Source organism: Ahaetulla prasina, chromosome 3 (genome assembly GCF_028640845.1).
Source record: "Ahaetulla prasina isolate Xishuangbanna chromosome 3, ASM2864084v1, whole genome shotgun sequence".
In the NCBI taxonomy this organism is placed as follows: Eukaryota; Metazoa; Chordata; class Lepidosauria; order Squamata; family Colubridae; genus Ahaetulla; species Ahaetulla prasina.
In genome coordinates this window covers 163,495,947-163,513,317 of record NC_080541.1, presented here as the reverse complement: position 1 = coordinate 163,513,317, position 17,371 = coordinate 163,495,947, and the positions used below count along the sequence as shown (strand labels likewise).

Below are 17,371 nucleotides of genomic sequence, written 5' to 3'. Positions count from 1 at the left end.
ACAAAAACTGATCTTCAATACGCTTTCAAGCAGTGATATGTACACTATACCTGTGATAGGTCTCAGGCGCCTTAGAACAGAAGAAGGCCTCTTCATATCCGCAAGGAATTTGTATAAATCTTCATCACTCAACCTGTCACCTTCCTATAGTTGATAAATAAAGGAAGCAATCATTTTCAGCCATGTAACAAGTCTCCACCAGTATTCTATGTTGTCTTCCTCTATACAGTAGACCTTGACTTACAACAAGTCATTTAGTGACCATTCGAAGGTATAACAGCACTGAAAAAAGTGACATGACCATTTTTCACGCTTATGACTGTTGCAGCATCCCTATAGTACATAATCAAAATTTGGATGCTTGGCAACTGGCTCATATTTATAACAGTTGCAGTGTTCTGGGGTCATGGGATCACCTTTTGCTACCTTCTGACAAGCAAAGTCAATGGGGAAGCCAGATTCACTTAACAGCTGTTTTACTCATTTATTTTCATAAACCGGCCCTATCCTTTTTTCTCTTTTTTTTTTATTCAAAAAGTTTTTATTAGTCAAAAAAGGTTTATACAAATACATATCAGGTATGGTAAATTTTCATTTTTCTTATCTAAAATAAGAATTTTACTCAAATTTTTTAACACATACAACAGCCATAAGGCAAGCAGGTGACACGAAGTAGCTAAGTTTGCAAATTTTAAATACGTAATAAAGAAGAGTCAAGAATAATCAGAATATCGTACAAAAGAGAATAAGGAAAACCAACACAATCCCAAATATCTTTATCACTTCCTAGTTTTGGATCTCAGAACTCTGGGTTCAGCCTGACCCAACTCCAGGGCCGCAACAGCGGCAGCCGCTTCAGCCCCATGATCTATAACCTCCCCTTCAATTCCTGGGTCATCTGATTCCAGGAAGGCTTTGTGTTCCTCCACATAGGCCGTAGCCTCCGCAATTGTACTGATTTTTTCGTAATGCCCTCCCGAAAATCATCAATCCTCTGGCATCAGCCATCTGAAGCCCACTCCTTCTGGTACAATTTGCTTGACAAAAATAATATTTCTTTCTTTTTCACGCACCTGTCTGGGAATCTGCCTCAGAATGGCTATCTCCTGCCCCTGTAAATCAGTGCCCCACTCCTATGTTTTCTAAGAATTTCATCTCGCCTCTTCTCACAAATTTGACATGAACCTCTCTGGGAACTGCATGCGTGCATATTGCGAATTAACTCTATAAACTCGATCCACATCCCAATTCATGAAATCAACACCTCTCCCAAGAAATTCTCCCAACAATTTAGTCACAACATCTCTCAAATCTTCTTGGTCCACTTCTTCCAAATTTTGAAACCTAAGGAAATAAGACATTTTATCCATCTGTAGTCCAAGCACAGCATTGCCTGTCGCCTCCTCTCTTTTCTGCACTGCCCGCATATCACCCTCCAGACCTTCCACTTTCTGCTTGTTTTCTGCTGAGACTTGTTGAGTATCCTTTAAATCCTTTTGGATAGTCACAATTTCTGCTCTTATTTCCGTTTGGCCTCTTTGCAAATCATCCAATTTCTTGTCCATATTAGATAACTTTTCCAGAATTCTCTCCATCTCTCCAGCAGTTGGTCTCTGACCTTTGCCATTTGAAAAAAAGTATTCAAAATCCTCAGGCAAGCACAGTATCCTTGTAATTTCCTCCGGATCCACCAGGGGGCACTCACAGGAGCAACGAGTCCAGAGTACAGTTAGTCAACCAGGAAGCCGAAGGGAAGTGATGTCATCAAAATTCTCATAGTGAAGGCGGAAGCTGGACGCCACCACTGTTCCCCAGAAGGAGGGGGGGCCTCAAACCTTCCCTCCTAAATTTCTCCATCACCTCTTCTCCAGAGCTCCACAAAACCGTAATCTTCTTATTTTAAGTTCTCCTCTCCAGAATAACTCGTGCTCCTTCCAACCGCAGGGGAGAAAACCCCCGCACTCCGGAGCACTCCACCACGCCACCGATATTCCCTTCCTTCTCCTCCTCAATTCTTCTCCGTGCCCTGTTCACCACCAGGCTGCTGCAGTTATAATCCAATGCCCCGGTATCACTGGCACAGCGCCCAGGCGACGACCAAAATAATGGCCGCGCCTGTGGCCTCCGAACCCCGCCAAGCCTAGGACGCGCCAGCATCGGTCCCCACAGTCCTGTATGTCGGCTGGGAGACCCTGGCGAGCCGTCTGCACGGCAGGTGTCCTTTCGAACAGCTGGCCCCTGAGGGCCTCGGCGGCGGCCGGATTCGGGCGCTGGAGGCAGGAGAAACCTTCCAGACGTCCGTTGCCGCTGGATACCGGAAGTCGTCTCTCGGCCCTATCCTTTTTTCTCATTTGCATTATAAGCAAGGTCAGATGGAGTTCAGACCAAAGGGAGAATTAAATGTTTTCTGCATTCTTTCAAAAGTGAGGAAAACCCGTATGACAGTCCATCTTCTCCTGGACTATCAGTACAACTCCTTTTAACTCAGTAATTACTCCTATTTCATTGTATCCTTGGAGCTACTGAACTTAGAAAAGTATTAGAAGTAGCCAATTTCCTACTTAATGGTGCCATAGCCAGACTATGTTACACAAGGATGTTGTAGAATTCAGTGGAAAAGGGTGCTTCAAACATGCTGCATGATACTTATGACACACAACCTATCTCATTTGAAATCATATACATCAGAGTGAGAATATAAAGCTTAGTGTTACACGTCCTCTTGCACTGACTCCACACATGAATTAGGTAATGGGATAGAAGCAGGCTGAGAAGATGCACCAAGCTCTTGCCCCTCAAAAGTATGTGGCTTCCCATGATTCCTTCAGCGATGTATGTCTGAGAAAGTGTGCAATCACAGATCACTAGTTAAATAGAAATGATATGCAAAAAGGTGTTTCAATTTGCATTGGAAGCTTACACTCGTAAAAATAATATAGCTATAATACATGAATGGATGACAGCCACTTTGGTGTAGCAATGAAAGAACCAAGTTAGAAACCAACAGACTTTGAGTTCTAGTCCTGTCTTAAACACAAAGGCAGCTGGGTGGCCCGCGGCCAGTCAGTCTCTCTCAGCACTCGGAAGAAGATAATTGCAAGTCACTTCTGAAAATTCTTGCTAAAAAAACTGCAGGAACTTCTCTAGGCAGTTACCAGGAGTTAACATTGACTCCATAGTGCCAAAGCAAAAGAAAACAAATACATTGGATATTTCCAAGCTATGAATCAATTTACCTGTCAACAGGTTTCATTGTATTTCTACAATCTATAATATTGATTAAGAAAGACATGGAATAGGGGCTATTTATCAAATATATCACCAAAATATTGCTTATTTGTGCAAGTCTAACTCATGGAGACTACCTGGTTTCTATCCTGATGTTAAACTGGTTTTTTTGTGTGCATACATGTGAATATAATTTATAGTTTTTGAAGGCCTCATGAAATCTTAATTAGTTAGGATAATGTATTATAAAATAATAACAAGGACAGCATATGACTAGTTGTAGCAAGAGTTACTATATCAGGAATGGAGGAATACCTGTTTAAAGAAGTTTGTCACTGTCAGAGTAGCTGGTCTAAAGTTAGTCAGGTTACAGGCCTCATCCCCACTAGTGGTTCTTTCTAGAGAACGCCTACCAACAATGCTAGAGTTTCTTCTTTCAGACCAAGATCCTTTGCGTTCTTTTAAAAAAAAACAAGTAAGAGAAATAAAACTTTCATAATTACTTTTGAAGGCTAGCTGTATGAACTTTGGGAAAAACAAGATAAAGATACAGTTATGCTAACACAATTTTACTCCTGAGACATCGAAAATGCACAAAGCAGTCATTATCCTTACTTCCCTCACAACAACCACACCAAGTGGCTTGTGCTTATTATAAATCATACGGCAATTTATGTCTTCGTTTCTCAAAAAAAAAAGTTAGTCATTATGAAAGATATGGGCGGTTTAGAAATAGGAAATATAAACAAGTAAAATTCTGAATACTAGTATACAACAATAAAATACTCCATGATACTTCACAATAATAAAACCCCTCTCGTGGAATATGTTTGCCAGCCAGTAACACTTTCACAGAATTAGCAGAATAGTTTTAAAAAACAGCAGATGGACTAGGAATATAATCCCTAAAAGATCATTCTATTTGTTCTTGCAGGATTTTCCATTTTATTTTATGGGCTGCACACAAGGATCCTTAGCAGGCCTGGTCTTCAGTTGGTGTTGGTCAATGCCAAGTTGATATAATAAAGCAGTGACAAGATGCATGATCTTATAATGAATGAGACAACTAATTTGAGATGAAACATTCAGACTTGGGTGATCAAAGTGGTTGATCACCTCTTGCAGATACCCTCATCTGAGTTCTGGCTTTGACACCAAATGCAGCCCCAGGGATTAGAGTAGCAGCAGTCTACTACCAAGCAGTCTACCCCAAGCAGTATGTTTTAACAACTTTTGGAAGATCTATACCATAGATAACATGTTGTGAGATCCTAGGTGGTCTCTAGGAAGCAGGTTGGTTTGCGAATGTTGTACTGGCCACGAAAGCTTGCTTCCATTATCAAGTCTGCAGCAGACTCTGCAAAGCTGTTAATTTGGGAAAATGTTAACTTGCCCTTATGTGTCATAGAGCTGGTGTGCCAAAGTAGTTATGGCCATTGTGGCAACCAGAGATCTGAACCAAATTTTTGAGGGTCCAATACATATCAAGAGATCACATGCTGGATCTACTTTTGTGTGTGTGTATGCGTGTCTCTGGGCAGTTGTGAACTGAAGGTGGATTACATTACCATCAGTTCTTTATCAAGGACAAATCACTAGTAGTTGCTTTTGGCTTGCTAGTGCTGCCCTCTGTCCACAGAAAAGTCAGAAGCTATACGATCAGTCTGTCCCAAGTGACTACAGTAATAGACCCAGATGGATTTCAGAAAGGCTGGGATTTCTTTTCCTGGGGATCTGATGATGTTCTTAAGACTCCATCTGAAATAGAAGTGCACTGAGGATCTTGTGTCTGTTTACATCAATGCACTTTTCTGTGTGTGAGTCTTGTAATACTGCTTGGTATTCCAAAGGGTTGTGAGAGATGGAATAGTAGAAAGAATGCCTAGCTCACTACTAAAAAAAGACACGAGGAGAATCAGACCAAGCATATGTAAAAAACCATATAAGCACACTTGATGCTAAGAATAGGAAAACGTAGCTATTCTTCTCTAAATGACAATTCCTAGTGGCTGAAGTCTTCCCAGAAAATAATGTGAACTTGGATCCATGAAGTAGGAAGCATGTTGTTGAAGTAGTTTTTATTCTCTCTGACCAGTTCCAGTTTATATTGAAAGCGGAGGGAGGTCTATCCAACCACATGGTTTGCAGGGTACCTCAGGGCTTGATATTCTCACCTCTCTTGTTTATCATCTACATGAAATTACTGGCTGTTATTCAGCGACATGAGATCAGGTATCCCCAGTGTACTAGTTATGCTATGTCAATTCACGTCTGTGTCTGGAAGCTCCCTGGGCCTGGACAGGGGGTAACAAGCTAAAGTTTACTCCTGAAAAGACCAAATATTTATGGGTACACAAATTGTCTGGTCCTGTTGATTTTTGATCTTTGGCTCTGAATGGAGTTGCATAGAGTTGATGTGTATTTATCTGGAACTCCCAGTTCCTGCCTGCTCAGGAAGCAAATAGCAGTGGTTGGTTCTTTGCACAGAATCATCTAATGCACCAATTGTTTCTCATGGTCACTGATATTTGGTCACTTCAAATCTGCATTTCTGCAATGTGCTCTACACAAAACTATCTTTGAAGACCACTTTAGATCTACAGCTCAAGCAGAATGAGCAGCGGAAAAAGTTATGTATACATCTTGGTAAGTCCTTGAAATATCTCTGCTATATGAACTTTGCAACTGAGCTTCCAGTCACAAAATGGTGGTCATTGTTACGGCCAGCCAGTGGACATGTGACAAGGACACGCAGCTGGTTGGTCCGCCGGCATGGCAACTAACTGATGGGACATCGAAGCATGCTGATTGGCTGAGACACTGACAGCTCTGATATAAAAGAACTGTCAGCACTGGGGAAGTTGCTTGCTCATCAGTTGTTAGCCATAAGAGCGAGTCATGGTTAGATGTTACTGTTAAAGACCTGTTAATTGTTAACCTGCCTCACCTCCGTCATTGTTATTCTAAGAATAGAGCAGTCACCAACTATAAACTCCTTTATAACACTGAATCTGGCTGAGAGACTACCTCTCCTTTATTATTTCTGCTCATCCTGTACTTCAAATCTCATTCACTGGGAAGTATCATGGGGTCTTCTCGATTCCTACCCTTTGGGAATGGCCTTCAAGCATTTAAGCATTTCTTTACAAACTGGCTTTTCCCACAAATTCTGATAAGATAGGCTGACGGTGCGAATATTTGAAATGTCTGACTAGTTTTTGTGATGATATGGCTTTTCCCCTTTTATGGGATGGTCTTTTTGTCTTTATTGTTTTTAGGTGTTGTGTTGGTTTTAATTCTATGCAGATTATGGTTTTCATGGTTTTTGCAGTTTTTTATTGTTTGTAATGCTGTTTGTTTTCATGTATCTGGTTATTTTTGTACTTTTTTGTGTTTTTAACTTTATAAGCCATCCAATACCATGTATTTAAGATGGACAGCAATGTAAACTGAATAAATAAATAAAATACCATCCGGCCAGTTGTCTTTAAGTTGAGGCAGCTTTAAGGGAGGGAGGGAGGGAGGGAGGGAGGGAAGGAGGAAGGAAGGACAGACGGACTTAGTAAAAAGGAAAAAATACAAGTTAATAAATATGTATTGCGTAGCATACTCAATCCAAACTCTGTGACAGTCAAAGAAATGCAACAGTAACTTATATTTTGCAGAAAAATAATTAGAACGTGCCTGGTCAGTTCTACATTATTATTAATTTTTTATTGTATGTGTATGTATAGTAACAAACATACCTAATACTTCTGGCTCCTATTTTCCCTACAGCAAGAAACCAGTGAGATGAGCTGGGCTGAGAAAGTATGACTAGCTCAAAGTCACCCAGCCAGCTTTCTTGCTTAAGGCAGGACTATAACTAACCATTTCTGGTTTCTAGGCCAGCACCTTAACCACTACCAAACTTAGCTCTCCGTTCTATGAAAGGAAGAGCTAATCTATTTATGGAAGAGGTTGATATCCAGCAATATTTGCCCTTTTTGTCCACTTCCCTTTCAGTCTCCGCCAACAGCTGTTTGTACCTGACCCTAAACCTCTAAGCCTTTCATAAAGGCTTAAAAACTTGGCTTTGTTCCTGTGCCTCTGGTGCTAAATATATTAAGGACCCAATTGGCTATACTGCTAACTGGCCAAGTATTTTGCTCCTATGTATATTTAATCTGGATACTGTAGTGTTTTTTATTGGTTTAAAATGTTTTTAGTATTTTAAATCATGTTTTTTTTCCTTTTGAATTATAAGTCCTCCAGTATCAGTAACTGAAATGGGCAGCTGCAGAAATGGATGGATGGAAGGGAGGGAGGGGGGGGAGAGAGAGAGAGAGAGAGAGAGAGAAAGAAAGAGAGAAAGAAAAGAAAAGAAAAGAAAGAAAAGAAAGAAAGAAAGAAAGAAAGAAAGAAAGAAAGAAAGAAAGAAAGAAAGAAAGAAAGAAAGAAAGAAAGAAAGAAGGAAGGAAGGAAGGAAGAGGGGGCAACAAAATAGAATAAATTTGGATTAACGGAAGGGGAAGAATTATCTGAACCAGATGAAAAGAAAAAAAAAGGGAAGAGAAGCTCTGTTTAGACATTAAAAATCCCATTCCCTTCTAGTTTTGAAGATGTTATCTACTTGGGTAATGAAACATCTGCAAGAAAGCAACCAAGCTCAGAGAGCAACAAGGACTCTACAATCCAAAAATATTAAAATTCACCAGACACTAAAACCCACTAAGCTAACCTAGCTTTTTGGCAGCAAAATTTGCAGTCCTTTGCATCTCTAATCCTTTTGCTTGTTTTCACCAGCATGTTCTATATTCTAAATATACTATATGTGAATTTATTTCCACTAGTACCGAAATGCTATTTTTTTTAAGTGATGGATAGTATGCAACTCAAAACAAATATTGTGGTTAGTAAGCAAGTAGTTTTAAAAAAGCAAGCAATTTCACATATTGGTCTTTTGCTAAGACTTATTTTCAATTTCTTGTAATATGTTTAGATATCTACCTCCAGCGGCAATTTCTACTTCTCCAGAATCTCTTTCCAAACTTCCAGCACTGCTGACTATATTCATTAAATGAATAGCAGTCCACGCAAAAGGCATGCGATATTTGCCAAGTCTTTGGCAAAATTGTTCTGACTGGCTTTTCAGTTTGTCTAGCTTTTCCTTGTTCTGCAAAAACAAAAACAAGCAAACAAACCTGTTCACACAATTGAAATATTTCTAAAACATTAATAGTTCTCTGCTGATTATAACATGTCAGTTCATGTTTAAAAACTGAAACCTGGCATATTTCTAAGAATTCTTTTTCATATATTGTAGGAAATAAAAAGGATTTTTTAAATTGAAGCATTTGATTGTATACATTCCTCACATGAGTTAAAGATTTTCCTAATATTGTCTTAAGTAATGCAATGAACCTTTAAATGTGGTTTAAATATGCATGGTGGAATGAAAAGACTTGCCTCTAGTTGAAAGTGAAAATCACAGAATTTGCAATTAAGTCAGTAATAGAACCTAAAAGAAATCCCAAAATATATCTCTAAACAATTACAAGTTACACTGTATCTACAAGAGAAAATATCTGTTGCAAGCAAACAAAAGGAGACTGATACAAGATTATAAAAAAAAGCAGCTCGGACAGAGCTATTATTTATTTAGAATTCTTTCTAGATTTATGCCAAGACCTCAAAATTATTAACAATATCTTATTTTTATTTTAAATACTAGTAGTCCTCGACTTAAAACCATTTAGTGACCATTTGAAGTTACAACAGCACTGAAAATAGTGACCTATGGCCGTTTTTCACACTTATAATCATGGGGATTGCTGCAATGGTTGTAAGTGTGAAATTTGGATTTCGATGCTTGGCAACTGGATCATATTTATGTCAGCTGCAGTGTCTCTGGGTGATGTGATCATCTTTTGTGACCTTTTGACAAACAAAGACAATGGGGAAGCCAGATTCACTTGAACAACCATATTACTAACTGAACAATTGCATTTAACAACTTTGGCAAGAAAAGTCATAAAATGGGGCAAAACTCATTTAACAACTGTGCTGCTTAGAAAAAGAAAATTGGGTTCAATTGTGGATATAAGTTGAGGGCTTCTTGTATTTTTTTACAGAGCAGAATTTCAAATCATTTTCTTGGTAGCTTTCCATTTATTATAGCACATAATTCTGTTTGGAAGGCAAGCACTAATGGGCAACAGTAAACGACAAATTTTCATTTAAAGAGGAAGAATGGGGCATGATTCAAAGAGGCAAGAGTAAAAGTCAAGATATAAGATTTTGGCTTAGTCACATAGTGGCAAATCTAATTGAGCAATATGTCTAAATCCTCCCAAGAACTTACTCAAGCAAATTACTTATGAGAAGTTATACTCAATGGGTTTCAGAAGCAGAACAGATAAAAACAATTTTGGCATCTCCAAAAGGCTAAAATACAAGGGGAATGGGAATTACTGCAAATTGCTTCACTTTGCACTATTTGTCAGTAGAATGGCTTGCAATTCATGATTTGTATCTCTTATATGTTAACTGCTCCACTTTGTTTCATGAATGTAGCAACCAACTGTTAAATGCAGGGCACAATCTACTTTTGGATGAAAAATTAAAAAATTAAAAAAAGTGCTTACCTTTGCAGCATCTGCTTCTTTCATAATCATATATGGCTCAGCACATTCCCCAATATCTCCTTGCTGTAGTACTTTTTCCAACTACTCAAAGAAAAGGAGGCAGAAAGAAGGATTGGTATGATATAGGAAATATGTTTCACATGTTCAATATGTGATTGAAGTTGAACTTTCCATTCAATTATCCAATCCTACAGCTAGAAAGAGAAGTTCTTTTTTTGTGCACTAGTTATATAAGCCACAGTCATAAAGGTAAAAAGCAGGTGCAGTCACATCTATACAAAGGAGAACAGGGCAATCTCTTATCCCCCAATTGCCAATGTGAGATTTCTAACTAAGAGAATAAGAAGGACTTGCTTGAAGTCCCATCTTTTTAGATTTGTTTGCCAGGGACTCAAGTCTTCTTCATAGTATGACAATTCTCTAAAATTCTCTGCTAAGAGACCAGCCTAATTATACATCTTTCATTTGTTTATTTAGCAGAGCTTATGCCCTTGGGATACTGGAACACATTAATAAAAATGTAATGCCTGGAATGATCAAGGGTAACCACAGGAGGAGAGGCAGGACAAAATAAGCATTTAGGTGATAGCTATAAGGGACACAGTGGTTTAGTGGCTAAGACGCTGAGCTTGTTGATCGAAAGGTTGGCAGTTCAGCAGTTTGAATCCCTAGTGCCGTATAACGGGGTGAGCTCCCATTAGTTGTCCCAGCTTCTGCAAACATAGCAGTTCGAAAGCACCTAAAAAATGCAAGTAGAAAAATAGGGACCACCTTTGGTGGGAACGTAACAGCATTCCATGCGCCTTTGGCATTTAGTCATGCCGATCACATGACCATGGAGACGTCTTTGGACAGCGCCGGCTCTGGAAACAGAGATAAGCACTGCCCCCTAGAGGCGGGAACGACTAGCACATCTGTGCGAGGGGAACCTTTACCTTTTATACATGTATAATCTGCAGGCATACCTCTTGCTGTATACAAAAATATGTCCAAGAAGCATGTGTAATTTCCAATACTGGAACACAACATTTAAACACAAGGTCAGGACTATCACCTGTGCCATCACTTACATTTCTGAGAAAGGAGAAGGAATTGAACTCTGCCAAATTTCTTTCATTTCCTGATAATGCATTTTGTGTATTTTGTTGTTGTTCAGTCGCTAAGTCATATCCAACTCATCACACCCACATGGACCATAGAATGTGAGGCTCCCCCCATCCTTCACTGTCTCCTAGGATTTGCCCAAGTTTATGTTCATTGTGTTGATGACACTATCTAACCATCTCATACTCTATCCCCTTTTTCTTTTATCTTCTACCTTTTCTAACATGAGGGGCTTTTCCAATGAATCCTCTCTTCTCTTTAGATAACCAAAGTATTTGAACTTCAACTTCAGTAGCTGTCCTTCCAAAGAACAGTCAAGATTTATGTCCTTTAAGAATGCTGTGTATACGTATGCATTTATATAGTGTCTGTTTGGCTCTGCTGTTTCTCTTAAAAATAGTTTCTTCAACTACCGCTTGAATATTTTTTCCCTACGTATATAAAGAGAGATGATTACCTACAATCAATATTCAGGTCTTATGAAATCATATATTCCACCAGACTTTTAAATGACCTTCATCTCTAATTTTTAAATACTCATATATTGGACAGCTATATTCCCAACCTTTATCATCACATAAAATATTCTCTTTTTGAACAGGAAAAGAAAAATCTTACCTTTATTACCAGGAAGACATCTTGGGAAGGGTATGTAATACTAAAGATGGCTGAACGAGCCAAAGTGGTTATGGCCGCAGGGGGAACGTGAGGTCGCAACATGCTTTTCATTTGTTCGGAGTTTAAATCAAAGTAAAAGTTCTCTGAAATCTAAAACAAGAAGCTAGCTAATTGCAGGTTATTAACTAGACATACAAATAAATATTCTTCATCCAATACAAAATTTTAAAATATCAGAGCAGTTCATAATATAGCTGCTCTTATAACCACTGGAGATGGCAGTAACTCAAGATACTTTTTATATTTTCACATAGTTTTATGCCATTTAGGACTGCACAAGGCTCAGATTAGGAGAGCACAATGTGATTTGGAATGTGCATATGTATGTATATCTGTCAAGCACACCTTAAACCAAACATGGTTTAATTGACGCTGGGCAAACATGGACTTTTGGATTAAAGCTACAATTGTGCCTGAACAACTGCTGTTCATACATTTGCTAGAGTCACTTGTGACAGTTTGACCTACAGTACGGTGACTTTTCTATTATTCCTCAAATGGACTGCCTTTTCCATTTCCATTTTGAATTTGTTAATGTAATTCTTATATCATGATGGCAAACAAAATAAAGGCAACATTATTAGTAGTGTTGAGCATAGAAGCACTACTATCTCAGATAGTATACTGCATTCAAGTTCCATCCGGAGCAAGTAAGCCTCAACTCACCTTCTTCTTTTCTTTAACATCATATAATGCCAGACTTGCAAAAATGGGCTCTATTTCAATTTCAAACCTTCCAAGAAAAGAAAAAGATTAATTATGACCAAAGAGTAGCAACTTCATTTCACTCCACTATATGAACCCCACAGGCACACAGAGAGATACCGAATTGGGATTATGATTGATTACAATGATTCTATTTCTATGACTTTAACAACAGCCTAACACTTGTAGCATTGCTTAAGCCAGGGCTCCCAATCCTCGGTCCGTAGACCAGCATCAGGCCACAGCATGCCAGAAACCAAACCATGCAAACAAGTGAAGCGACATCAGCAGGATGCAGTCAGCATGCAAAACCACACCCCCACCGGTCCATGGAAAAATCTCTCTCCATGGAACCGGTCCCTGGTGCCCAAAAGGTTGGGGGCCACTGACTTAAGCATTCAAGTACCTCAAGGTATTTCACCAAGATGCATACAATAGGAACCAAATAAAAGTTTTGAGCACAAATGCAGTGATAGTAAGATACAGGTACTGAATAACACAAAATCAAGTATCTCTGAATACTGCTTTATATACATAAAGTTCTCTTAATATGTCAATCCAATAAAAAGAACAAGGTGTGTGCAAGGGCATAATCTTCTACTGGTTGTACAACTGCACATTTTTCCACAGCCTGTTTTTAACACTGGATTCAACCAACTCCTACATAATCCATTTATCTCAGCTAAAGGCTGAGAAGGAACAGGTCTTTCAGATTGTATTTTCTGCTATCTATGTTACCCTGGAATTAGAGCCTGTATATTTTGTTTTATTTTTTTGATATGGTTGTATTACTAGCTAATTAATAAACTTTCTATCCATTTATATAATCCTAACCCAGCCTATAAATATTACAAACATAAATGACTGATATCTATGAATTTCAAAAACATTTCAAAAACCCGTACAAAACCAAAGCTTCATCTTGTGAAACTTCAAAAAAAAAAAGGCATAATAATTTGCCTTCCCAAGTTGGCATAGAGAGATTCTACTATAAAGATTTTTGACCAAAACAAAAAGGAAAGCTTTTTGCTATTGTTCCTTTTTTGTAGATAGTGTGACTGTATGCTTGCGTACAACCATCTTCTTCAGAAATATTTTTTACTAAGGATTAAACTAAGTGGGAACTTTAAATCTTTGTAGTCCAAACTGAAGCCCTTATCTGATTTCTCCAAAGTAAACCAGGAATCATAAAAAACAAATAATGGTTTGCAATTATAACGTGGAAAAGAACAAGCTCAGGATGTCATGTTAAAAGTTTACATTCTTTATTAACATGGTGACTTTGTTCAACACAGTGAACATATTCACTGTGGACCCAGATTGTTGGGGGGGCAATAAGTTGACTTTGTAAAAAAAATATACAAATAGAATGAGACTATTGCCTTATACACTGTAAGCCGCCCTGAGTCTTCGGAGAAGGGCGGGGTATAAATGTAAACAAAAAATAATAATATTCATATATATCAGCGGTTCTCAACCTGTGGGTCGGGACCCCATTGGGGGTCGAATGACGATTTGCCAGGGGTCGCCTAAGACCATCGGAAATATGGGAAGTATACTTGCGAGTCGAAGAAACGCGCTCCAATGGTTGACTTCACAAGCCAGCTTCAGGCTCTTCAAATCGCTAGCTGAATTCGGCTTCAGGTGTGATCAATTAAAAAAAAGAGAAATCTTTGCTATGATGTCCCCCTCTCAAGCCAGCTGCAATCACACCCAATCACTAGCCTAATCTGGCTTCAGGCGCGATAAACTTAATAGGGGAGGAGTCTCCGCTTTAATGCCTCCGTCCTCAAGGCAATCGCAAGCAGTTCAGATCGCTAGCCAATATGGCTTCAGGCGCGATAAATTCAAAACAAAAATAATTTTACGGTTGGGGGTCGTCACATCGTGGGGAATTGTATTAAAGGGGTCACCACATCATGGGGAATTGTATTAAAGGGGTCGCAGCACTATAAAGGTTGAGAACCACTGATATATATATAAATATCATACCAAGGTCCATACTGAGTGAGAAAAACGTATGATCAATATAACTGCAATTGATATATTTTTCCCCGTATATTTAATAATTTCTCCCTTTTGCCATGTTAAAACTCAGTGGCAGTTGTTGGAGCCACAACCAAGGCTTTGGGGCAACATTTGTGGCCCTAGAAACTCAAGGAAGAAAACTGAGCACTCGTAGAAGGAACAAAGGCATCTATTTCAGCACACAGCTCAGAGGCAACATGAGAATACCCTACTGTTCTAAATTACTGGCAGTGTTTTAAGCCTTTGTTTTCTTGAATATTTTCTTTCTTATTTCCTGATCCTATTTATCCTACAGTTCACTTAACAAAGATGAAAAGCGCTATTGGTTTCCTACACCATGAATCTAAGTAGGTACTTGACAACAGCTGTATTCATTTACAAAAAAAAACATATTAGTGATTCTGCCATCATCTGTGTCCCTCATTCTTGTAAACGATAAATTGAGATTTCTTCCGACTTTGCGCATCCTAACAACAATATACCAGGGCGGCATATGTTAAAAACTTCTGAATTAATTCTGCTGAAATGGAGCAGCCTCCATCCACACAAAACAGATTTATAGATTTTTCTCTTTGCATTTGTACTGAGCTGACTGAGTCAATTCTGGGGTTTTACATTTGGCACACAAGGCCCCAGCCTAGTGGATCTCAGCCTTTCATACCTTAACTCCCATCATTCAGTCCACCAAAGCACGTGAGTCCCCTTTTGGGAAACTTAACAAAATTCTGACTGTTTCTGGAACATCAGTACAAAATACTCAGGAGTTCTTTATGTTAAATATCCTTTCTGGGATCTAATAGAAATAGAGCTCAGCAAAGAGCCAATTGATATACTACTTCAATGCTGTAGGGTCTTACAGAACACTGTAACAGAAAAATGCTCAGAATTAGCTGAATTAATTCCAGGACTTTTGTTTCCCTCTAGGACGGGGTGGGCAACTCTGGCCCCTTTATGACCTGTGGACTTCAACTCCCAGCTGACTCAGGAATTCTTGAAGTCCACAGCTTCAAGGGGCAGAGATGTGCAACCCTGCTCTAGGAGTTAAGTCCCACTTACATCTCAGTTTCAAAAGCTCTAGTAACTGGCGCTCCCTAACAAGAAATGTTGACAGAACTAAGGACAGACAAGAAGAATAAAGTCATGTGGAAAATCAGTTTTGTGCTTTATTTCTCTAAGGGAATAGCAGTAAAATTTTACCTCCTGTTATTAGAGAAGAGTTATAGGCAATGAACCAACTACAGGTAACCCTCTATTCTGGAGCTCCACTTCATTAAACTTGTTTAACAAGTTTCCTGGCTCCCTGGTGAATGCTTTGCTGGCTGCCTCAAGGCTCAAGGTTTAAAGAGAGTTTGGATTTCTGAGCCTCAGTTTGCCTTAAAGTGCTGCCTTTTAGAAGCAATGGATTGCAACTTCCAGAATTCCCAACCAACATGGGAATTAGCACTGCTGCTTGAGTATCAGGTAGCTCATGTTTAACCTGTCTGGTCACAGAAGGTGCTCTATCCCAACCAACAAATTCTATGTATTAGTTACATTTCTAGGCTTCTATTCACTATTCCTAATCTCTTTCTTGGGTTTTTTCTAATTTTTATTTATTTAATTTGTATCCTGCCTTTATTATTTTTATTTTTTACAAATTTTATAATAAATAATTTTATTATTATTTTTACAAATAACTCAAGGTGGTGAATATACCCAATACACCTTCCTCCTCCTATTTTCTCCACAACAACCACCCTTTGAGGTGGGTTGGACTGAGAGAGAGTGACTGGCCCAAAGTCACCAAACTGGCTTTCCTGGCTAAGATGGGACGATTTGAACTCATGGCCTCCAGCTTTCTAGCCTGGTGCCTTAACCACTAGATCAAAAAAACTGAGTCTTCACTGCAGTTTGAATTTTAATGTTATGGGAAAATAAGTTCTCTTTTTCTATTTTCTCCATGCATGGAGCTATAAATCTCCATCTTGTATTCTTACATTCCATCAAATTAAAAAGCCTTTATATTTCAGTTTACATTTTCTTCAGAAGAAATGTACCTCAGCTACTCTTTTTTGGGAAAATGCAAGAAGAGATAGAAGTAATTGCAACTAAGGTGCATATTATTCATAGTTGTGTTACCTGTGAATATGAAACATTGAGACAGGTCATTTGCTCCAGCTGCACTCAATTGCTATTTAATAGTGCCTCCACTATTTAAATGCTATTTGGAGAATGTGGAAATCGTATGTTTGTGGTAAAACACTGGAGCTGACAACCTTAGTCTGACAAGATAAGTATTATGTACATGTATGTGTGTCTGTGTATATGTGTTTCCATGTGTCTGTCCTACTTTGTCCCCCCCACTCCGCAATTATCTTAAATTCAGAGTCACTTCTGATAAAGGAGAAAATACAACAGCATTTCAAAAAAAAAAATTCAAACTGGCCAAGTTAACACTTACTTTAGAGACAAACACTTGACAAGAAGCCTTTGACCAAAGTGCTCTTTGGGGATTTCTGGAATGCCAAGCCTTTCTATGGGTTCCTCCTAAAATTGGGCGCAAACCCAGGAAGGAAGGAATGCATCACTTCCATATATAAAGCATAGCATCAAATGACTAAAACAAAAATACAAGACAGATTCCTATCCACCCCTTTCTAAAGCATAAGTGTAATTTCAAAATTGATCAACTGGCAGCAACTAAAAATAATAGTACATAGAGGGAATTCATTTCAGATTACAGCTCGGAGGACTGTAAATGTAAATCTGCCTGTCTATGGAGATTCTCAGTCATCCAGGTCATGGCTGTCCCAAAGGTGCTTTTTCAAAAGGCAACTGGGACTTTGTTTTTCCTTGAAGACATTTTGCTTCTCATCCAAGAGACTTCTTCAGTTTTCTGTAGATCTGCCTATGTATGCAAGGTGGATTAACCTCAATGAAAACCTTCACTCTGTGAAAGTGCCACCATCTGCCTCTTTAAGCCAAACAGGAATGTCATTTTTCCCCCACCATCTTTGGATCTT

General features: G+C 38.7%; 1 protein-coding gene across 8 annotated transcripts in view; it reads right to left on the bottom strand.

Annotated features, from left to right (window-relative positions):
- DOCK7 (dedicator of cytokinesis 7) overlaps nucleotides 1–17,371 on the bottom strand; it is a 132,618-nt gene that overhangs the window by 86,755 nt on the left and 28,492 nt on the right. For all 8 annotated transcript variants that reach the window (XM_058178711.1, XM_058178710.1, XM_058178705.1 and 5 more), the window contains exons 7-13: nucleotides 16,810–16,895; nucleotides 12,303–12,369; nucleotides 11,577–11,726; nucleotides 9,855–9,935; nucleotides 8,218–8,383; nucleotides 3,544–3,686; nucleotides 51–144 (exon numbers count right to left, since the gene is read on the bottom strand). In XM_058178711.1, the coding sequence (XP_058034694.1) occupies nucleotides 51–144; nucleotides 3,544–3,686; nucleotides 8,218–8,383; nucleotides 9,855–9,935; nucleotides 11,577–11,726; nucleotides 12,303–12,369; nucleotides 16,810–16,895 (787 nt within the window). The remainder of the gene's footprint in view (nucleotides 1–50; nucleotides 145–3,543; nucleotides 3,687–8,217; nucleotides 8,384–9,854; nucleotides 9,936–11,576; nucleotides 11,727–12,302; nucleotides 12,370–16,809; nucleotides 16,896–17,371) is intronic.